This window comes from Onychomys torridus, chromosome 15 (genome assembly GCF_903995425.1).
Source record: "Onychomys torridus chromosome 15, mOncTor1.1, whole genome shotgun sequence".
Classification (NCBI taxonomy): Eukaryota; Metazoa; Chordata; class Mammalia; order Rodentia; family Cricetidae; genus Onychomys; species Onychomys torridus.
The window spans coordinates 8,696,022-8,720,371 of NC_050457.1; the positions used below are offsets into that span (position 1 = coordinate 8,696,022).

The 24,350-nt window shown below is 41.0% G+C and overlaps 1 protein-coding gene across 6 annotated transcripts in view; it reads left to right on the forward strand.

Moving 5' to 3' along the window:
- Positions 1-1,462: 1,462 nt before the first annotated feature.
- The window catches only part of Tmem161b (transmembrane protein 161B), a 95,833-nt gene continuing 72,945 nt past the window's right edge, over positions 1,463-24,350 (forward strand). For all 6 annotated transcript variants that reach the window (XM_036207081.1, XM_036207085.1, XM_036207082.1 and 3 more), the window contains exon 1: positions 1,463-1,610. In XM_036207081.1, coding sequence (XP_036062974.1) covers positions 1,608-1,610 — 3 coding nt within the window. In that variant the 5' untranslated portion in view covers positions 1,463-1,607. The remainder of the gene's footprint in view (positions 1,611-24,350) is intronic.

The following is a 24,350-nucleotide window of genomic DNA, read 5'->3' on the forward strand; positions in this document are numbered from 1 at the left end:
GTACAGACTATGACAGTCTATTAAAAAGTGATGATAGCAAAAAGTGATGATTTCTTTTCTTGTTTTTACTCTGGCAGGAATGGATTCTATCCTGCTAATAATCCCCACCTTACTGTCATATAGGAGGAGATGTTTTGTGAACCTCAATGAGGCTGCCAGGTTTAGGACAGCTAGAAGACCCACTGTGTCACAAATGAAAGAGTAAGACTTCACAGAAGGTGATGTCACTGACAGGCTGATAGCCACTCTCCTCCACCTTTTCTTCTACAAGGATAGCAACTGCTTCCCCCAGATACACCAGCAGACATCCCTAATTCTGCTTTACCACACTCAACAATCTCTGGGCAGCAGAAACAGAACCCTTGGGGAAGTTCTGGATTGACCATCAGCAGACATCTATTTCACAAACTATTCCTCAAGGCCACTGGACTTATAGCAACTTCCGTAATTTCTTATCCTTTCTCTATCACCTGTCACCCTACTTACCCCCCCAGCGCCCCCACAATTAAGAACAAGGTAAACTTTGTCTCCCGTACCCCTTTCAAATAGTCTCTTCTAACTTCTTCAGATGGCTCAGAACTGATTCCCAGGGCCTTTGGGCCATTTAGAGGTTGAACACCATTACTTCCAGGTACTGTCAGGACAAAACCACATTATGGTAAAAGATATCTCAAGGATAAGGGTAAGATAGGCAAAGTTTCGGTAAGGCTTCTCAAACTGATCAATTTCTGCATCAAAGATGCTGTGTGTAGTTATTTCAAACTTGCCTCCAAGATTAATTCTCATCACAATAAAAGGGCAGAAAGAGTTCGCCGGTACAGATTGTTTTGGGGTGGGGTGGGGGGCTGTATGTATACGAGAATTTCACTTCTTTCTGCGTTATAATGCCTTTTCTGTTCATGTTGGAATTAGTTTAGGTAGGATGTGTCCACATTGAATTTTCTTCTTGGTTCCTGTTCTTGGTAGATATCCACTGGCTTCAGCTGGCATCCGCGGAGCGCAAAGAACTTCTAAAGGTCAAATTCCATGGACCTGGGAGAGGCTGGTGCTTTGGCAGGACGTGGGGTTTTAACCAAGATTCCAAGGTACCGCGTGAGGAAAACCGAAACACAGAAAGGGCGCTGGCGGAGCTAGACAATTTCTGAGATCTCTCAGCAGGAATACAGCCTAGGACGCTCTTCGTCCTCTGCAAACCGACAGGGTACGAGGCCGACCGCTGCCACCGAGGCCGTCGGGATCCCCAGCTCCCCCGCCGCCAGCGCCCAGCCTACCTCGGAACCCCGCGGGCGCGGCGCCCCGCCCCGCCCACCTACCTGTGCGCCTGCGCCCCTGCGCTCCCAAGGTCAGCCCCGCCCCCCGCCCTAGCCTCGCACCCACGGAAGTAGCTTCGGAGGACGCCTTGCGTCTCCTCGTCTCTGCGTGGCGTCGGGTCGCTGGCGGTCAGGAGAGGGAGGGACTTCCTGTCCCGCGCGGGCAGGACTTCCGGTAGAGCCGGAAGACCTTTTCCCTCGCGGTTTGGAGAGATCCGACCTGCAGAACCTGGAGGGGAGAGTCGGGACGCTGTGGGCGACTCTAGCGTGTCCGTCTCACGACCTGTTTGTGGCGTTATGGTGAGTCCTTCTGTGAGGACCAGAGTGACAACCTTCAGCAGAGGGCGGGGAGGTCAGTCTGGGGAAGGAGCCGGCTGGTGCACCTGCTCTGAATGGAGCCTGCAGGAACGGTGGGGTGAACTGCTGGCAGGACCCTCCTGCCCAGAGTGCGCACGGCCGCCGCAGGGATTCCGGTCTGCCCAGGGACCCGGGCGGTCGCGGGAGGGGCGGGTCCGTCGGGGTGCACTAAGTAGCCTGCATGGCTTGTGGCCCTGGCACCAGGTGGCCCCCAGATGACCTTGCTCAGGTGGCCCCGTCACCTTTCCCCGCCCCGGGCTTGTGGCCAAGAATTGAAGGGTATAGAAGTACCTTTTGAACACTGCCCATGTCTTTCTTAGAGGCTAGCAACGCTAGGCACTTAAGATAAAATTGGTTTCTCTTAAAACTCAACTATTTCAGAACTGGAAATGATGTCACTTAAAAAAAAGGTCCAAGTTGAGTATCAACAGATTGAACCCGAAAGGAAAATTTGTGAAGATACTGTGTTGAGAAGAGATCAGTTGCAGTAGGGAGAATAGCCTCAGTCGTAATATTTGCAAGTGTTCCAAAGATTAAGTGAAGAGGATTTCATAGAGGAGTAAATGTAGAAAGAGCCTGGTATGGGCGGGTAGGATGGAGAGGAGTCTGGTGGGCAATAAGCAGAGGGTGTTTTAATGTGAGGTCAGTCATCCCGAGAGTTCCTATGCTGTTTTAGGCTGAAAGTAGGATACAGTTAAGGGACATGTAGAAAGAAAATCTTAATCCACTGTAGTTAAGAAAGAGTGGACGGTGATTGATCACACAGCTCAGAAGTTAACTTAGGAAATAAACAATGGGATTTTGAAAGGTCTAGGTTTTGCTTTATGGAAAAATGAGAGGAGGGGAAGTGGTTGTGTAGGGGATGGTGATTGCAGTATTTTAAAAACAGACTTGATGTTTCCAAGATTACAGGGTTCTGGTAAAGTTGAACAGACAGTTTACCATATGAAAGATTTCAAACCCTCATCTGCAGGCACTTCTCTCTTTGGTTCCTGCTTCAATGGTCTATATCATCTTCTTTTTATGTACACCAGGCTGTCCTACACCAGGCTGTCCTCCAGTTCAGAGATCTGTCTGCTACTGCTTCTCAGGTGTTGGGATCAAAGGCAAATGCCACCACTCCCAATTTGGCCATGCCTGTTTTTCAGGGTCAAATATTGCCAGTTTAAGCTGTTGTCTGTTCTGATTTTAGAAGGACTTTTGAACTTGAGAATTAAAACTTTCAAACTCATCTGGTTCCAGTTGCACTCTGCCAGGTGACTTATGTTTCTTTTACTTATTGATTTTTTAGTGTTTGGACGTTGGCATAGTATGGCTTGCGTTCCTCAAGAGAGCTCTGTTTTCATTTGGCATAATTAAGCTTAGGGAGGGAGCAGTAGAACTAGAAGGAATCAAAATCTAGTCAACCTCCCACCCCTTCAGATCTTACAGAAGAAAGAATGTGGAGTCTAGAAATGGGCAGTGGTATACTTGAGATGACATCTAATGAACTTGGCCTCTTGAAAAGTAATGATAGAATATCAATAACACTTCTCAATACACTATAGTCACAGAGAAGCTGGATTAGAATGTCTTCTCTTCATTCTGAGATCTGTAAAACCATTCTGGCAGCTCCAAAGAAGTAATATTTCCAGCTAATCTCATGGTGATTTTCACAGTCACCATGTAGATAACTGTCTCTACTGTGACATTGATCTTATTTTTGTGTTACTTGACTGTAGTTGTTCACAGCCTTGAAACTGGTCATGTTTGGGTATGTAATTGCAGTCAGTGCTTAGTCTAAGAATTGAATTTTGTGAGGATGGGCTGAATTTAGGATGCAGCTTAGTTGAATTAGCAGTTTCTTTTAAATTGCAAACTATACAGTGAGCACCATACATGAACTCTGAAGTCCAGATTCTTCCCACTAGTCACATGATTTTGGTAAAATTACTCAGCTCTGTAAGAAGTTCTAGATTCCTGACAAAAGTAGAATTGGTCTTTGAGTCATCTTCTGATTCTTATATTCAGTGACTTAGAACTTTGTTTCAGGATATATACATATTTCTTTTTTTATTGCAAAAATGTTATTTCATTATTGTCTTTTACATTCAAATACTTTTTATCTTTTTCTTTATTAAGAATTTTTTTATTCATTTTACCTACCAACCACAGCTCCCCCTCTCTTCCTTCCTCCCGCTCCCTCCACACTTCAGCCTCCTCCCCAACCCACCCCCCATTCCCTCTTGTGAAAAAGGGAAGCTTCCATGGGGAGTCAGCAAAGCCCAGTACATTCATCTGAGGCAGGTCCAAGTCCCACCATAGCTAATGGGCTATGCAGCCAGCTCATGCACCAGGGCAGATCCCTATCCCACTTGCAGGAGCCTCTTAAGTAGACCAAACTACACAACTGTCTTGCTTATACAGAGGGCCTAGTCCATTCCCATGCAGGCTCCACAGCTGTTGGTCTAAAGTTCATGAGTTCCCACTGGCTTGGTTTGGTTGTCTCTGTAGGTTTCCCCAACATGATCTTGATGCCCCTTGCTCATAGAATCCCTCTTCCTTTTCTTTGATTGGACTCTTGGAGCTCATCCTGGTACTTGGCTGTGGATCTCTGTATCTACACATATTTCTGACTAAGATTTAATTTGGTTTCCTTGGCCCATTAGTTCCTTTAAAAACAAAAAAACAACTCTTTCTCTTTTTTGTATTTTTATACATCATGTGGGTAGTCTTAACATCTTTGTCCTTATATTTAGCCAAATATTTCACTACTGTCTTATAAATGCTACTCCAGAATGGACATTTTGGTTATATAGTTGTTTAATTGGTTATAAATTTATTCTGCCCTCTCATTCTTTGATAGGTATGTAGCCCCAAACTTTAGGGGTGTGCTGTGTGTATCAGGTTCTTAAATTGTAATCGAATGACAATAAGCTTGTGATGTAGACTGAAAATACCTAGCTATCTAAATTATTTTGCTTTCAGTTTGTGAACATATTCCACAGAAAATTTACTAAAGGTATACTAATTCTGTTTTACTTTCCGTTGTGATGGAAGTCTTGCATTCATGCTGATTTGTGGGAGAACAGTCGATTAGAGCTAGCATTTTGAGTTGTAGGTGTTTCCTGGCTTTTGTAGTCTACGTAGCAGTTTATAATTATTTGCCACTGTTAGCTGTGGGGAGAAGGAAAGCTTCGCTATAGTCAGAGTTGGTGAGGGGTAGTGCTGGGTAGAGATAATGTGGTACATGTTATGAGAGAGAAATATCACAGTATACTTGAAGTGTACAGATCAGTGAATTGAGTCTAAACTGGGAGAGTCATAGAGTAGGTGACTTGTATTGAGCTTGGAAAGAGTGTTGGGATACTTGAGTTTACTTGAGAATGGCTAGGTATGGTGGTACATGCCTTTAATATCAGCATGAGATCTATGAGTTCCAGGCCAGCCTAGTATACAGTGAATTCCATATTGTTCAGGTCTACAGGTCTACATAGTGAGATTCAGCCTCAAAAACAAACAAACAAACAAACAAACAAACAAACAAAAACCCTATGATTGTTGGTAAAAGTGTGTATTTGGAGCCCATTATTGAGTAGTGAAATTTCAGAACCTTTACTTGCTTGCTTGGTAGTTCTTTGAAACATAGTCTTACTTGGTAGCTCAAGTGTAGATATATCCGGCTTGTTAAATAAGAAACACAGAACCGATTGCAGAGTTAAAAACCACGAGGTCAGAGCAAGAGCGGAAAACCTTACCCTTCACTGCTTCTGCGGTTCTTCCTCTCCGCAAGAGACCCACTTCTCTGCGTCCTGTCTATTTAAAAACTTTCTGTTTTCCTCTCTCATTGGTTGTAAACCCAGCCACATGACCTCCTCGTCACTGCCTGTTTGTACAGACCTCCAGGTCTTCTATGGTTGGTATTGAGATTAAAGGCGTGTGTCTGCCATGCTGGCTGTGTCCTTGAACACACAGAGATCCGCCTAGCTCTGCCTCCCAAGTGCTGGGATTAAAGGCGTGCCCCACTACTGCTCGGCTTCTGCTCTGGCTTGCTCTGACCTCAAGGCAACTTTATTGACATACAAATAAAATCACATTTCAATACAAATAAAATATCACTATATTTCCCCTTTTCTATTTTAAGAAAAAGAAAAAAAGGAAAAAGTTATAACTAATATAAGAAAAACTATATACAAAAGTACAATAACTATATATACCATATATACAAACAATAAATACCTAAACAATGTCTAGTCCATTTGTATTTGACAAATTCAGAGAAAATAATTCCATTATCTATCCTATTTTGGTAAGTCCAGAATGTACCTGATTCGCTTTTTATCCTAACTTATATAGCTAACAGAACTGTCTTATAACGTCTTTCAAATTTATACACTTACAGCTCTTAGTGAGTTTTTCTGAAATCCTTAACAAAGATAATTATAACTATAACTAACTGATCTTCAACTCCCTCAGAGACCCAAGAAGGAAATAATACTACCTAATAAAAAATAAAAACAAGAAGTGCATGCAAGCAGCTTCCAAAAAAAAAAAAAAAAAAAGTGAGTTGACAGAAACAGCCAGCTGCCTGGACAGTCACCTGAGGTTTCTCCGCAGTGTTGGGGCATCATCTTCAGCCTACAGGCTTAGTGTATCTGACAGACTCTTTTGTGAACTAGGATGTATACAGGGTCAACAGTTTGACCTCACATTTGGTGAGAGCAGTCCATGTACCAGAAACACCTGAATTCCATTAGTGTCATGTCATGATTCAGGATTTTAAATTCTGGAAATTATTGATGTCTTTTCAATTCAGCTGTCCATTTTTCTTGGCTGTGTATATGTGGCTTCATCTTGGCATCCTGTTTTCTCCACAACTCTCTATTAAACGCCAGTCTACTATTGAGAGAGGTGAGCTTAGTTATTCTTCAAGAATAACTGTTTCATCTGCTGTTCCATTGCACATCAGAAGCCATTGGCTCACTCCCTGTTCAGCTGCCTTCGAAGAAAAGGGCACGGTACCTTTTACAGATTGCAAAGGTCACTCACGTCAGGGATGGTGCCATATTGTCCTGGCTTCAGAAGATGCCTCTTGTTAAAGCCACAACCACACTTGTTTTGGCAAGAATTGGTAGTCCTTGGTTTCATGTCCTGTCTGTCCTGTTTGTCAGCAGTTGATTCGAGGATACTTTGTTGTCCAGTGGCTAACTTTTGCCACAATGAAAGTTAGCTCCATATGCAGTTTCTTCAATGCCCATATTTTCTCTGAAGTAGATTGGTACTGCCAGGAGCCGTCATGTCTCATAGTCATAGCAAAAAAGAAAAATTCTTAAGTTATTAAAACATTTTAAATGCCATATTCTGTAGAACTCTGAAGGGTTTGAAGATGACCTGTCTATCTAAAATAGCCTTGAACTTCCTACTGTCCTGTTTCAGTCTCCCAAATGCTGAGATTATTGTATGATCCATGATTCTGAACTCAGAATTTTTATTTCTGATAAATTCTGTAAAGTCTGAAAGAAGTTGTCTTCAAGCCATTCATAGAAGAAAATGGAAGGTGAAAATACTTGGATGTATTTATTAGAAGTTCTTACGTGTTTGAATGAAAATATGACATGCAATTGGAAAGACAGGTTCTAAGGAGGTTTAAGCATTGAACATGTAATAGCAGAGATTTGAGTTTCCTTTAAAGTTTTCTCACTGAGATTCTTCTTTGCTGTTTTTGTCCTTCAAGAGGCCTAGTGGGTACTATATTGAGATAATCCCATTTCTCCAGTTCGCATTAGTTAATTCAACTTGTCTCTGAGCACCTTTGTAGAAAAAAAAACCCCAAAATGTAAACTACCTTTCACTCTTTCTATACCACTTGTTTTATTATCTTTTCCATTGCTAATAATATGGTACCACAGATTGTGTAATTGTGAGAAATGGGTTTTGTGGTTCACAGTCTTGGTCCAAGGTTGATGGGCCTCATCTAGTGATAACTTTGCTGGCAGTGGTTGAAATATTTCAGGTAATCATATGGCAAGAGGTGTGTGTGTGTGTGTGTGTGTGTGTGTGTGTGTGTGTGTATGTGTGAATGCGTGCATTCTCTCATTTCTTTGCTTGATTTAATATAGGAGCCCTACTGTGATGCCATGTCTAATTGTAATCACATCCCAATGGCAATATCCTGAAACATCAATTAAGTTTCTACCCTCTTAATGCAGTGGAAGCTAAACCCGAGCATGAATTTTAGAGAGGACAAGCCATACTTTACCATCGCTCTGGAACTATGTTAACAAAAACAACAGTTTTCAAGTCTTTTGAAGTGAATGTGTTCTCTTGGTTTGCTTGAAATGACTATCCTTTGTTACACCAGACAACTGTTAAAAATCATATAATTTTAAATGATAACTCTTTACTCACTATTTTCAACGTTGATAGGCCAATGATAATAACTTTATATAACAAGCATCTCTGCCTTTTTGGAGCTTGCTTTTGTTAGGAGAGGCTGATGCTGATCTTGTAGTGAAACAACCAGTGTGCTGGCTTTGGCAAATGAAACAAAGAAACAGGAGATAGAAAGTGGTGCTGGTGGTGACTGATGAAACAGCGAAGTCGGCCGGCACAAATGAGTTTAAACAGTCAGTTCTAACACATCCAAACAGTCACGAACTTGATTGCTTTTAGCAGTAGAAGACTTCAGTAAAATTATTACAGGGTTTTGGTGAATAGAATGATTACAGATACTTATTTTTAAGCATATAGATAATGGCATTTATTACCTTGATTGCAGTTGTATGTCACATACTGAAAAAAAAAGGCTTCTATTGTTAAAGATTTATTTTTTATTTTGTGGGTGTGAGTGCTTACCTATATGTGTGTGTATGTATGTATGTGTATATGTATGTATGTACATACGTATGTACCATTTGTATATCTGGTGCAGAGGCCAGAAGAGGGTGTTGAGTCTGTATGTGAGTTTTCTGAACCAGTCTCCATCCTCTGCAAGAACAGCAAGTGCTCTTCCTTCTTAGCCATCTCCAGCTCCTTGAAGGGTTTTTTTTTTTTTTTAAACCCAATTAATTTTTAATTAACTATTACTTTTTTTTTCCTTTGGTTTTTTTGAGGCAGGGTTTCTCTGTGTAGCTTTGCGCCTGTCCTGGATCTCGCTGTGTAGATCAGGCTGTCCTGGAACTCACAGAGATACGCCTGGCTCTTCCTCTTGAGTGCTGGGATTAAAGGTGTGCACCACCACCACCCGGCCTAATTACTTTCTTATGTATGTTGGTATTTTGCCTGCATGTATGTGTGTGCAGTGCCTGAAGAGGCCACAGGAGGGGTCAGATCCTCCAGAACCTCCAGGTACAGATGGTTGTTAGTAGTCACGTAGGTTCTGGGAAGTAAATGAGGGTCCCTGGAAAAATAGTCACTGCTGTTAACAGTTAAGCCTCCAGGCCATGAAAGTACTTTTTAAAGAGAAGCTTTAGATTTGTGTGCATAAGTTTTTGTTTGTTGTTCTTCATATCTTCTCCATTATCTCTTAACTTTCACCAGATTGGCACATCTCAACGTTTTAAAAATAATATATTTTACTAATTGAGTACTTCATACAATGGATTTGATCAAATTCACCCCTTTCCCAGCTCTTCTCCACCTCCACTTTCCTATCTGCTAATCTCATGTTCTTTGTCTCTTTAAACTCACAAGTAGAGTCTGATTTGTGTTGTCCAGCTACTCTTGGGTGTGAGTCCTGCTGTGGTGTGTGACTGACCTACTAGAGGGTCTTCATCTTTTTTAAAAAAATAAAAATTGTTCATTGTACTTTTGGGAATATGTTCTGGTTACATAGCCCATGCTAGTCTTGAATTTCTGATCCTCCTCTCTTAGCCTCCAAAGTGCTGTGATTGTAGGCATAGTGGGTTCCACGTGATATTGCAGCCGGTGCAGCTCGAAGAGTGGCAGCCTCATCTCTCGGAGCGTGCGTGTATGGGTTACCTATTGAAATTACATCTTCACCACTCAGACACCTCAAGTCTTCTCACCACTCACTTTTCTGTATTACTGGGAGTTCTACTTTAATAAATCTACTTATGTCAAAACAAAAGACTATTTGTTTGTGTTTTTATGAGTGTGCGGAATATTGCAAGCTTACACCCTAGCATACATTAGTCTGAGCGCAGGATACGAGGCTAGAACAGTTTTTATGAGGAGTTGTGAATTTCTCTTATGCTTCTATATATCGGGAGGTTACAGTAGGCATGAGAGACTACAGTTTATTGGAGTTAAAGGTCATAATATGGTGAAGTATGGCCCACAGGACGCCAGACCTTTATAGTATCTTTGGCGAGGCACCAATTCAATCTCAACCACGTGAAGTCACACCATATCTAAGGTTTTAATAGCGGTCCCTTATTGTGGATCACTACTGTGTTTGGTATTTGGACAATGAATTCAGATCGATTCTGTGTACATAAGCTTTAGCTTAAATTAGATGAACTCTAAATTTATTAACTTTCCACCTCCTAACGGCAAGTCGTCTTATGGCTCAAAAATATTCGTCTAATTACCAATGAAGTAACAAACCTTCTTGGTCCGTCTTAGGCCGATTTTCATTCTGGCAAACCCTCTGATATTTAAATCTTTCACTTTATTTTGGATACTGATAGAAAAAGATTGTCACTGTTTACTGTTAATGTGTTTGTTGATGGAGTGCTCGGGGTAGTGGAACAGACTTGTAAGTACCCAGACCTTGGAGTTTCATTACTAGGCGGTGCTACACTAAAGAAATCCCCACCGAAACTTAAGTGATTGTAGATCGGTTTCGCAGGGGGGCTAGAAGGATGGATGATCGTTTCTTATAAAGCAAGGTGTCTTGTTCTATCTGCTGGGTGGGCTGGGACGGTGAAAAAGTCATAGTAGACTCTTTGTTTCGTGGTAATGTTATGTCAGGTAAAGTTGATACTGTTACTCTAGCTCATGACCCCTCATTTACTAGCATCTGTATCGTAATTGCTGTTAGTCTATACTGATGGAGATAGTGCCATGTATTAGTGCTATGCCCTGCTTGAGCTACATTGTTAAGCGTTTTTGGAGAAAAATACTAATATTACCCTTACAGGCACTAGAAATTGACATTGACACTGAGGTGAGCTGTGTATCGCTTGTCACTTACAACTTTGAATAGTCTCCATACCCTCATTACAAGTAGACCTAAGAGGATGTAATATATATCCGTGTGAGCGCACCACCTCATTGGCTAGGAGGTATCGAAAAAAAGAGGTAGATTCACTCACCTGTTATTTAAACGCGTAGCTGAGGAGGATGATCACTCCTTCTATGATATTAGATTTTGGGCCCACTAATAATATAAGACTTATGGGAAAAAGGGAGAACAATTTCACTTTTTCTTAAGAATTTACACATTAATTGAGAGAAGAGTTAGGACAGGGTGAAGCTGTTTCATGTTTACCCGGGGAAGAGGGCGATTCTTCACTCTATCTGCCTGAGTTTGAGGGTGAAGCAAGCTGATCAAGAAATGTATACATGAGTGTGGTCAGTTCACTGCTTCGATGATCTGTGAAGTTGTAGTTATGCTGTGGATGTGAGAACTTCGCTGCCAGCCATCAAGACTCAGACCTCGCCAGCTCCTTTCCTCTTCCCTGCAAGAGCCACAGAGCTAAGTGACACCGCTCAAGCGAAACTTGGTCATGAGCCGGGTAAGCCCTGTTTCCCTGTAAGAGCTAAGACTGTTACGCGTGCACCCCTTACCCATGTGTTCCCTCAGGCCCAAATCGCTGGTGCATTCATCCTCTAGAACTGAGTCGATTGGGATTAAGGTACAGCGCCTGGTTTCCCCTCCTAATAGAGAGGCTTAGAATGTGTAACCTGACACGACCATTTAGAATCTGTGAGTCGGTCAGTAAAGGCCTGTTTACTCACTGAAAAGAGCACTAGGACTGTACGCAATTCTCTCAGACACTTGTGCGTCTTGGGTAATGCCCTGTTTGATATATTCCTGCAGAGCTAAGACTGGATAGAACTACCCGAACCTGTGAGCCGAGGTAAAGTCCCCTGTTTTTATCCTCCCCCTGCAGAGCTAGACTGTAACCCCCTGTCTTGGCAAAGTAATATGTGGTTCTCGCGCTTGTCCCCCCTCTGAGTGTGACTCACGTGCATTGGTCCAGGCCGTGTAAAAGCAGACCGACGAACACGCGACCATCACGTATTGTTCCCACCCGAGCTAAGAGCTAAGACATGTACCCGCACAAGCACCACCTACGTATCAACTCACCAGTTCGAATCGCAAGGGTAAATTAGAAAAACAGCCCAAGGCTCACTTAGAGAGTTTGCTCTTAAGCCTCGGATTGCTGTTACAAGAAATAATTATCAATCATACAGGAGCAGAGAAATAAAAACTAAGAGAGTCCTTAAATAGTTTAACTAGATTTTCAATTAGCACTTAAACAAGGTGGCTTTAAAGAAGTTGAATTTTTATCTTTTCATGTGTTGAAGTGATCATCTTTCGTTGTCCCATGGGCTTTGTCGCAGCCACATATGTTTTTATTGTACAATATTGAATCAGCTAGCGAAAATTGATCAGTATTTCTAAAAGGTAGGAAGCTTACATTTTTAATTATCCTCTTACTGTATATCGCTCTAAGTTAAGCTCTGGGGGTTCAGATTTTGTGTTTTTAAAAAACTTTCATTTGTATAGGTGGAAATTTGGCAGCTATACTAAATTAGAACCCTAAGTGGTTCCAAAGAAAATATGAGTAGTGGCAAAAATACGCAACGATAGACAAAGTCTATGTACACTGATACCAGAGGCCTCTTAGTTTTTGACCTAGTTTGCAGCTCTCTTGTGGAACGCTACATATTAGCCCTAGCTGCTAGAAATTTATCTATTTTGTTTAAATTTAGGATAACTTTCACAACTTTATATGTAGAATTAACATTCTATATTATTGTACGAAAATCTAGACATTTAAGTTTTAATCCCATGTGTTTTAAAAGAGTCAGTCAATTTTTGCCGTCTATATGAAGTGTATCGTAAAACTAGATATATCATAACCTGAATATCAGTTTGAGATTTAATTTTTGTTAGATGATCCTGGGTGGTTCAAGAATTCTAAATACCTAATAACCGATGACTGTCGCGTGTGTCTATTCGCCGCAGCAGCGGTTTGGAGGCCTTTGAGGCAGAAGAAAGCCTAGGGAACCGTGGAACCGGACATGGGGTGGTGATTCTAATATCTGCTAGGGCGTCAATGCAGCTACGCGTTTTAAGGCTAGACCCTGATTGCAATATACCCTATAAGTATTCTCCCGTATGTTGAATTTAGTAACAACGTCATAACCAGTTAGTGACTATGAAACTCTTCTCTGGTTGCATCATACGCCATAACTGGACAATTTATTTTTGGTAGCCAACGAAGTGGTTATGCGCGCCTGTAATTGTAGCATGTAATATTCATTCAAATATGCGTGCCTGCTTTAAGACCTAAGCTCACCAAAATTGTTTCAGTTCTTTCGCGTAACAAGAATTGCACTTGGGAAAAAAAGGTAGAAAAGAAACGTGAATTTTTATTTAATCTATTAGCACAATTCAATCGTTTTTCTGATGTCCAATTCTGTTTCTAGTGGGTGGATAAAATACTCTTGAGTACTTCGGTGCTGAAGCCTAGAAGCTCAAACTGGTGAGCCAATTAAGACGCCTTAATATCATACTTCCATCTTCTATGTTTAAGTAAGTCGAAGGGTTATCATCTGTATTAAACGATGTAGTGTTTTCTACTAATTAGTCCTAAGAAGCCACCAATGCTAAGAGGAGCGTTCCTACCAGACTCCCGAGGTTTTAACAAAGTGCAGCATCACTGCAGTGTAGATTTCCTCAAGAGTAGCTCACCCTCTTAGTGCCTTAAATGCCTATCTATCAGTTAGAAAAAAGATTTCCATGGGTCAATAATTATTAGATTCATAGAGGAGGATTAATGCATTTAGGGTCTGGCATTGGGGAGAGCGCGAGGAAGCTCAATATATAGGCCTGAGGATAGTGTAGTGAGAAGGGAAATTGGAGAATGAGCCAGAGGCCTTGGGAACGCGCACATGAAAATCCTTATGTACTAGGTGTATGAGCGACTTTTGTCTGTTCTTTATGGCCAAAATAGAATATCCATTACTTGTTCCATCACTCAGCTCATATTTTCTCTATATTCACATCGAGAGTAGTACTGGCTGACGAAAGCGGAAGTTCTTGCCTCTTTGCTGCCTCCGTAACCACAAGTGTTAGCTCTTCTATCATTTGCGCTAAAAATGTAAAGGCCGTTGTATTTGGTCGCCATATTTCACGGTTGAGTAGGCAGCGACCATCGGTGTAAGAGCCTAAATCCTTATAAAAGGAACACTTGTTTTTTTATAAAGGATTTTATTTTGTTTATCATGTTATAATTTAACTTTTGTAAATCTATTTGATACTATTAGTTATTCAAGCGACCACTAAATTGTAGAGAGCAACAATTATCTTCTTAGCGAGAAGCTAGTTTAAAAGAGCACATTTATTCCGTCATAGTAATTCTTATTTGTATATCGATTTCGAGATTTATTGATGAGGCTGGAAGAACTTACTCGTTTGATCGCTCCGTCGAACCATGGATCAATTTGGGAAACAGCTCGTGCCATATTTATTTGTTAGTAGTGATATTGAGGTTATTTTGACCATTAAGTTAAAATGACTGCCTAGGCCAACCACATATCCGACAGCCGAACATATTGCAGGAAGTCCTCTCTTTAAACCCAGCCCCAAGGGAGGGGTCAGAGCAATAGCTGACGAGCTCTGAGAACGCTAACCTCTATTTCCTAATGGTTGCTTCTGTCTTTGCTCCTCCCGACCAGCGAGGACCGAGCTATGACTATGCCTCTTAAATGGTCCTTGGGCGCTCTCTTCTTAAGGTAAGGCTCCAGCAGGCATGCATTCCTAACCTCGTGTAAATGCATCGCAGCCAGTCACATGACATTACGAGTAATGCTATAATCCATAGACACATCTGTACTTATGCCCGAATCACCTCGTTTCATAAAGCCTCACTGCCCGACGGTGCAAATGGTGTCTGTACCGAACAGCGTGCCGCATGGTCCTTCATTTTTGATTGGTTGTGATTATTCGAGAATTTATAAGTTGCTGGTGTCTATACAAACTTGCTTGTCCTATCGAACGTTCAACTACGATATTTGTGTGAACTCACACTCAGGAGATCCCACAAGCTACGTAACCTTGCCTGACCAGCCTCTACCTTGGCTTTTGCTGGCCTATAGTCGCTGTGAGGTTGACTTTGGTAAAGGCTGTGCTACTCAAAAAAGCCAAACTGAGTGAGTGTTTTCTGGTGTGGTTCCATGCGCAATCGTGACCCGTACAAGGTGATCATCGGCTCAGGTGTTATACTCTCTCACTTCACAACACACTTAAAAGATTCCTAATCATTTCTAGGTACAAATGTCCATACTTCTCTCACTCGCGTCTATTCCTCCAAGTAACTCTCGTCTTTATCGGCTTCTCTTTCATTTTCGTCCCTGCTCACCTATTAATTGCTCGCTCACCGTTTCCTTACCGCCCTTAGGCCTCATTCCCCGGCGAGATTAACTCCATTTTTGAACTTTATTTGATTCATTTCGCTATTTGAGCTCGTCATTAGTACTCTACTAACACAGTGTTGAGAAGCCTCCTTCGGTAATAGTCATAGCTCATCGATTTTCCTCTTTTGGGCAGTCTGTCTGTATTCCCCCCATTTCACCCATCTCACCTCATTCACTCCTGTTTCTCCTCACTTAGTGTTCTTTTCATATTGAAGACATTTCGCAACAGCAACAGGGTCGTCATAGACCACCCAATTAGCCGCATTGCATGGTTTCACTCCAGAGTTGGAGGGTAGTCTGCTTTTCTAGTGGCTTCGTGGAGAGGAGATATGCTAGATGGCAAAGCAAGACGGCCTGTTACACCAAACACATTATCGATTACATTCATAGGTTTTCTCTTCAGTAAGTTCTTTTCCATGCAACTGAAAGATCTACTACTTACTAGCACCAACATTCAACTCATACCCACATCTGCATTTACACCTCTTGTGCAGTTTGAGCGCAATCACACAGAGTACATTGTGCCTCTTTCATCCCTGGGGATCAGCTCAATCCTGGTAAAATCTACAAGTGTGCCTTGCCAAGAGATCTCCAGTGTGGGTACAAGCCCATACAGAGCGCTTTCACAACACCCTTAATTTACACTTCTCATCACAGACGGGGTGCTTGTATAGCTCACACGCTCGTTCCCCAGGGTACCTTGTTCTTGTTCTTTTCTGCCATCGAGAGAGCACAACATATTGACAAACCGCCAAATTTTTCACACAACAACCACCACTCGAAGTTCTACTCAAGCTACACTCTAGAGACTATTCACTCTAAGAGTGTTCGTCGTGCTTTGTCCAGCTCCAACGTGCCACTCTTGCCTGGTGTACATAGAAACTCACACCCAAGTACGAGGTGAAGACTATAGCATATAGGGCCTAATCACAAGACTACTTAAATGTATCAATGTCTTTCCAATATCAGCTTAACTCGGTTCGCCCAGGATATCATACAGTACGGTGTATCCGTCATCACGCCACACCTATCAGGCCGCGGGACTCCATCAGCTTTTCCTGGTTCATTAGTTCATCCCGTCGCATTTCCATCTCAGCTCTTGGCTATTTGTCCCTTGTGCTGTAGTGCAGCTAGCATCCTTAAGGCATTCGCCTGGAAGTTCCAACCCCTCATTGAGGCGGGTAGGCTTTGGTGTATGTGGGGTCACCTGCCCGACGGACGGCGAGCGGTGAGGAAGGACAGCGGAAGCGCCAAGATAGAGGAGGGAGGCGCGCGTCCACTTGTTCGGGATTCTGGCACGGAGGAGGTGGACTGAGCAGAGTTCGTCCTCCAGAAGAACCCGCAGACTGCGCCAATAGACCTTGGAGACTAACCCTACAAACCTATCCCTCTCATTTGTGAAGTTAGCCCCACAAAAATAAACCTACGCCTTTTGACTTACGCGTGGAGTGGCCTTAATAATGTTCCAACGCAATTAAGTCTGGCGCCCAAGTGGGGCCAACCCAGATCCCGGGATTAAGAGTCCCAATACTCCCCGACCTGATCGCCTCCCGTAATAGGAGCAATTTCTAACGAAAAACGCGCCCCTTATCCGCTAAGGTTTCATATTTCTCCAGGGTTCTGGATAGTGGTTCTAGGGTTGGGGGTTGGAAGAAACATGTTAAAAACAAACTCACTACTCGTCCTGGTAAGGAAAGAAATATGTCCTCAAAAAAAAAAGGGAAACCAGAAGAAATGGAATGATAGGTATAAAATATTAATGGGTAGAGAGGACTATCATATATACATGTAGTAAACCAAATTTAATAAGATAAGCAGCTTAGATAATTTTTGCAAACTGTTTATGAAATTCTTTTCTATGGTTGATACAATATATAACTGTTGCGTTTGATATTCCTCCTACCCTAAGTAAATTTATATTGATTGCACAAATAACAGAACTGTTTTGTTATCAATGAGCAGTTGTACCTATTTCTTTTACTCTTACCTCGGTCTTGAAATAATTGTATATTGATATAAATGTAATTTATATATATGTTAATACGTATGTGCTTGTGTGTGTTTGTTTTTATTTCTATTTGGTTTGGTTATGTTCTATGACTTCTAAAAGACTAGCTTCTGTTTGTATATCCTGCTACTTTCTGACTACTTACGTGTTGGTGTTTCTTCGTCATATCGTTGGCCACCCGTTGCGCGTGCTCGGTTGATCGCGGGAATTTGCACTGGTATGGGTAGCATTCTTCGTAATGTGAGTGGTCACAGGGGAATTACGTTTGTTATTATTCTCCTACTCGTAGATAATTTATATTGATACAAATACAGAACTGTTTGTTATATTGTACACATATTTTTACTCTTACTTGAAATATTTGTATATTGATATAAATGTAAATTTATATATGTTATACTGTATGTATGTTCTACTTCTGTTTAAGATATTCTGTATACTGATATATATTTAGGATTATTATCATACTGCATATTGCACTATAAATTCCTACCTCTGTTAAAGATATTTTGTGTATTGTCACAATTTAAAGTCATTGTCCTTTTACTGTACATTTGCTTACAGACTGTTGCTTTATTTATAGGAAGCCTTAGTCCTTAGGTTGTTTAGGTAGATAAGACTTACAGAGTTATTGTCACCTATGCTTATCATCTCTATAATTATGTTAGTTAGGTTATCCAGATTTATAAATACATAGGTCAGATGGACAGGTAATCTTCAAACACTTCATGGACCTAGAGAATATGGCATTTAAATAACTTAGAATTCTGTTCACGTGAGACACAAATGCTCCTGGCAACACCAATTTGATCATGAGAGAATGTTGGGCTTCTAAGACATTTCCATTTCGAAGTTTGTCTTCTTGGCACAAAATGGCCTACTGGGCAAAGAACTGCCCTTGCCTCAACTACTGACAGTAGAAATGCTGTCCTTTCTGGACAAGAGGGACACAAGGAAAGTGACCACTATACTTTGCCAAGACAGGGTAAGATGGTCTTTCAGAATTCCTGCTTCTGAAAATGGTCTGTCAGATACTCTAGGCCTGTAGCCAATTTGAATGCACCAACGATGCTGAGAAACATTAGGTGACTGTCCAGGCTGCCATCTGTCTCTGTCTACTCTTGCAAGACTCCCAAAAGTTGCTTGCATCCTTCTCCCATTTCTCAGGTATTATTATATTCCTTCTCGGGTCTTTGATGAGGTTGAAGATTAGCAGTTATAGTTACAACTTAGTATATATACATATATAATATCTTAGATAGAATATATTAAGTATTAGACTCAGGTTCTTTAGGATAGAACACCTTTTGGAATGATCTTTGTAACATGCCACATACCCATGCTCTAGACTTCCCTGGATTTCACTATGTGTTTTTTTTTACTTGATATTGTTTGCATTTATTGTAATTCCAACTTTTCGAGGTCATTATCCCTCATTACTCCTTGACAATATTTTATAACCATCTCTTTGTATATAGTCTTGTATTAAGTTAGAACTTTCTTATTTAGACAAAAGGGGGAGATGTAGTGGATAGCCATCCCAGCATTGGCCTGGAAGTTCCAACCCCATTGAGGCTTTGGTAATGGTCACGCCCACAAGGCGGGACATAGGAGGAAGCGGAAGACCCAAGATAGAGAGGAGGGGCGCGCTCACTTGGTTCGGGGATTCTGGACGGAGGAGGTGGACTGAGCAGAGTTCTCCAGAGAACACCGCCAGACTGCGCCATACCTTTGCTAGACCCTACAACCTATCCCTTCATTTGTAAGTTACCCCACAAAATAAACCTCCCTTTTGACTACGTGGAGTGGCCTTAATAATTTCACCAATACTGTGCTTTTTGCAATCTTGGTCTCAACAATTCTCGCTCATACAGTCCCTCCTCTTTCTCACCAGTTGGACTCCTGGAGCTCCACGTGGGGCCTGGCCGAGGATCTCTGCATCCACTTCCATCAGTTATTGGATGAGAGTTCTAGCACTACAGTTAGGGTGTTTTGCCATCTGATCACCACAGTAGGTTAGATCAGGCTTTCTCTTGACCATTGCCAGTAGTCTACAGTGGAGGTATCTTTGTGGATTTCTGGGGACCTCTCTGGCACCTTGCTTCTTGCTATTCTCATGTTGTCTTCATTTATCATGGTCTGTTATTTCTTGTTCTCCCTCTCTGTTCTTGATCCAGCTGGGATCTCCCACTCCCCAATCTCTCTTTCCCTCGAACCTTGCCCTTCATTACCCCCACTCTCGTCCAGGTTGTTCATGTAGATCTCATCCATTTCTCTGTCATAGGGTGATTCCTGTGTCTTTCTTAGGGTCCTGTTTTCTAGGTAGCCTCCCTGGAGTTGTGTAGCAGTCTAGTCATCTTTGTTTTACACGTAGTATCCTCTTATGAGTGAGTACATACCATGTTTGTCTTTCTGAGTCTGGGTTACCTCACCCAGGATGATTTTTTCTAGATCCTTCCATTTGCCTGCCAACCTAATGATGTCATTGTTTTTCTCTGCTGAGTAGTACTCCATTGTGTATATGTACCATATTTTATTTATCCATTCTTCAGTTGAAGGGCATCTAGGTTGTTTCCAGGTTCTGGCTATTACAAACAATGCTGATATGAACATAGCTGAGCAAATGCCCTTGTGGTATGATTGAGCATTCCTTGGGTATATGCCCAAGAGTGGTACAGCTGGGTCTTGGGGGAGATGGATTCCCAATTTTCTACGGAAGCGCCATATTGATTTCCAAAGTGGCTGTACAAGCTTGCATTCCCACCAGCAGTGAAGGAGAGTTCCCCTTGCTCCACATCCTCTCCAGTATAAGCTGTCTTCAGTGTTTTTGATCTTAGCCATTCTGATGGGTGTAAAGTGGTATCTCAGAGTCGTTTTGATTTGCATTTCCCTGATAATTAGGGATGTTGACCAATTCCTTAAATGTCTTTCAGCCATTTGAGCTTCCTCTGTTGAGAATTACCTATTTAGTTCTATAGCCCATTTCTTAATTGGACTGTTGGACATTTTGATGTCTAATTTCTTGAGTTCTTTATATATTCTGGATATCGGCCCTCTGTCAGATGTGGGGTTGGTGAAGACCTTTTCTGTCTCTTTGTCTTGTTGATTTGCTCTACAAAAGCTTCTCAGTTTCAACAGGTCCCATTGATTGATTGTTTCTCTCAGTGTCTGTGCTACTTGTGTTATATTTAGGAAGTGATCTCCTATGCCAATGCGTTCAAGACTTCTTCCTACTTTCTCTTCTATCAGGTTCAGAGTAACTGGATTTATGTTGAGGTCTTTGATCCACTTGGACTTAAGTTTTGTGCACAGTGACAGATATGGATCTATTTGCAGCCTTCTACACATTGACATCCAGTTATGCCAGCACCATTTGTTGAAGGTGCTTTCTTTTTTCCATTGTACAGTTTTGGCTTCTTTGTCAAAGAAATGTTCATAGGTGTGCGGATTAATGTCAGGGTCTTCAATTCGATTCCATTGGTCCACATGTTGGTTTTAATGCCAGTACCAAGCTGTTTTTATTGCTGTAGCTCTATAGTAGAGCTTGAGGTCAGGGATCATGATGCCTCCAGAGGTTGTTTTATTGTACAGTATTCTTTTGGCTATCCTGGGTTTTTTGTTTTTCCAAATGAAATTGAGTATTACTCTTTCCAAATGTGTGAAGAATTGTGTTGGTATTTTGATGAGGATTGCATTGAATCTGTAGATTGCTTTTGGTAAGATTGCCATTTTTACTATGTTAATCCTGCCTATCCATGAGCATGGGAGATCTTTCCATTTTCTGACATCTTCTTCCATTTCTTTTTCCAGGGACTTAAGGTTCTTCTCATATAGGTCCTTCACATGCTTAGTTAGAGTAACCCCAAGGTATTTTATATCGTTTGTGGCTATTGTAAAGGGTGATGTATCTCTGATTTCCTTCTCAGCCTGATTGTCCATTGTATATAGGAGGGCTACTGATTTTTTTGAGTTGATCTTGTATCCTGCTATGTTGCTGAAGGTGTTTATAAGCTGTATCAGTTCCTTGGTTGAATTTTTGGGGTCACTCATGTATACTATCATGTCATCTGCAAATAGGGAAAGCTTGACTTCTTCCTTTCCAATTTGTATCCACTTAATCTCCTTATGTTGTCTTATTGCTCTGGCTAGAACTTCAAGTACTATATTGAATAAGTATGGAAAGAGTGGACAGCCTTGCCTTGTTCCTGATTTTAATGGAATCGCTTTGAGTTTCCCTCCATCTAATTTGATGTTGGCTGTTGGCTTGCTGTAGATTGCCTTTATTATGTTTAGGTATGTATTCCTGATCACTCCAAGACCTTTATCATTAAGGGGTATTGGATTTTGTCAAATGCCTTTTCTGCATCTAGTGAAATGATCATGTGATTTTTTTCTTTGAGTTTGTTTATATGGTGTATTACATTGAGGGACTTTTGTATGTTGAACCACCCTTGCATCCTTGGGATGAAGCCTACTTGATCATGGTGGATAATTATTTTGATGTGTCTTGCAGTCTGTATTCCAGTATTTTATTGAGTATTTTTTTTTTTCATGTTCATGAGGGAGATCGGTCTGTAGTTCTCTTTCTTTGTTGCATCTTTGTTTGGTTTAGGAATCAGGGTAATTGTAGCCTCAGATAAAGTTTGGTAATGTTCCTTCTGCTTCTATTGTGTGGAACAGTTTAAAGAGTGTTGGTATTAACTCTTCTTTGAAGATCTGGTAGAATTCTGGGCTGGAACCATCTGGCCCTGGGCTTTTTTTGGTTGGGAGACTTTTAATGACTGATTGTATTTCCTTAGGGGTTATTGGACTATTTAAATGGTTTATCTGGTCGTGGTTTAACTTAGGTATGTGGTACCTGTCCAGAAAATTATCCATCTCTTTAGATTTTTCAGTTTTGTGGAGGAGAGGTTTTTGAAGTATGACCTGATTCTCTGGATTTCCTCATTGTCTGTTGTTATGTCCACCTTTTCATTTCTGATTTTATTAATTTGGATGTTCCCTCTCTCTCTGTCTTTTGGTTAGTTTGGATAAGGGCTTGCCTATCTTGTTGATTTTTCTCAAAGAACCAATTCTTTGTTTCATTAATTTTTTGTATTGTTCTCTTTGTTTCTATTTTATTGATTTCAGCTCTCAATTTGATAATTTCCTGGCGTCTATTCTTCCTGGGAGACTTTGCTTCTTCTTGTTCTAGAGCTTTCAGGTGTGCTGTTAAGTCACTAGTGTGATGAGATTTCTCCAACTTCTTTATGTGGGCATTTAGTGCTATGAATTTCCCTCTTAGCACTGCTTTCATAGTATCCCATAAGTTTGGGTATGTGGTGTATTCATTGTCATTGATCTCTAGGAAGTCTTTAATTCCTTTATTTCTTTCTTAACCCATTGGTGATTCAGTTGAGCATTGTTCAGTTTCCATGAGATTGTAGGATTTCTGTAGGTTTTTTTTTGTTGTTGAAATTTAACTTTAAACCATGGTGGTCTGATAGAACACAGGGGGTTGTTCCAATTGTTTTGTATATGTTGAGATTTGCTTTGTGGCCAAGTATGTGGTCGATTTTAGAGAAGGTTACATGGGGTGCTGAGAAGAAGGTATATTCTTTTTTGTTTGGGTGGAATGTTTTGTAGATATCGATTAAGTCCATTTGAGTCATAACATCAGTTTAGTCCATTATGTCTCTGTTAAGTTTCAATTTGGCCGATCTGTCCAGAGGTGAAAGTGGGGTGTTGAAGTCTCCCACTATTAATGTGTGGGGTTTTATATGTGATTTAAGCTTTAGTAATGTTTCTTTTACATATGTGGGTGTCCTTTTGTTTGGGGCATAAATGTTCAGAATTGAAACTTCATCTTGGTGGATCTTTCCTGCGATGAGTATGTAATGTCCTTCATCATCTCTTTTGATTGATTTTAGTTTGAAGTCTATTTTGCTGGATATTAGGATGGCTACACCAGCTTGCTTCTTAAGACTATTTGATTGGAAAGTCTTTTCCCAGCCTTTTATCTTAGGTAGTGTCTATCTTTCAATTTGAGGTGTGTTTCTTATATGCAGCAGAAAGATGGGTCCTGTTTTCGTATCCATTCTGTTAGTCTGTGTCTTTTTATAGGTGAATTAAGTCCATTGATATTAAGGGATATTAATGACCAGTGATTGTTCATTCCTGTTGTTATTTTTATTTTTTGGTGGTAGTGTGTGTGTACTTTTCTTCTTTGGGGTTTACTGCTGTGGTGCTTTCTATTTTCTGTGTTTTTATGGGTGTATCTGCCTTCCTTAGGTTGGAATTTTCCTTCCAGTGCTTTCTGTAGGGCTGGGTTTGTGGATAAGTATTGTTTAAATCTGGCTTTGTCTTGGAATGTCTTGTTCACTCTGTCTATGATGATTGAAAGTTTTGCTGGGTATATTAGTCTAGGCTGGCATCCATGGTCTCTTAGTGTCTGCATTACATCTGTCCAGGTCCTTCTAGCTTTCAAAGTCTCCATTGAGAAATCGGGTGTTGTTCTGGTGGGTTTGCCTCTTTAAGCCACTTGGCCTTTTTCCTTTGCTGCTCTTAATATTCTTTATTCTGTATATTTATTTTATTTTGTTTAATTAATATGTGGTGAGAGGACTTTTTGGGGGGTTCTATTCTGTTTGGTGTTCTATAGGCTTCTTGTATCTTCATAGGCATTTCCTTCTGAAAGTTTTCCTCTATGATCTTGTTGAATATATTTTCTGTGCCTTTGAGTTGGTATTCTTTTCCTTCTTCTATCCCTATTATTAGTAGGTTTGGTCTTTTCATGGTGTCCCAAATTTCATGGACATTTTGGGTCATGACTTTGGCTTTAGTGTTTTCTTTGACTGATGAATCTATTTTTTTCTACCATATCTTCAACACCAGAGATCCTCTCTTCCATCTCTTGCATTCTGTTGGTTATACTTGCATCTGAAGTTCCTGTTCGTTTACTCAGATTTTCTATTTCCAGCATTCCCTCTGCTTGTGTCTTCTTCATTTTTTCTATTTCCGGTTTCAGGTCTTGGACTGTTTCACTCATCTTTTTCATTGCTTTTTCATGATTTTCTTTCAGGGATTTATAGTTTTCTCCTGCT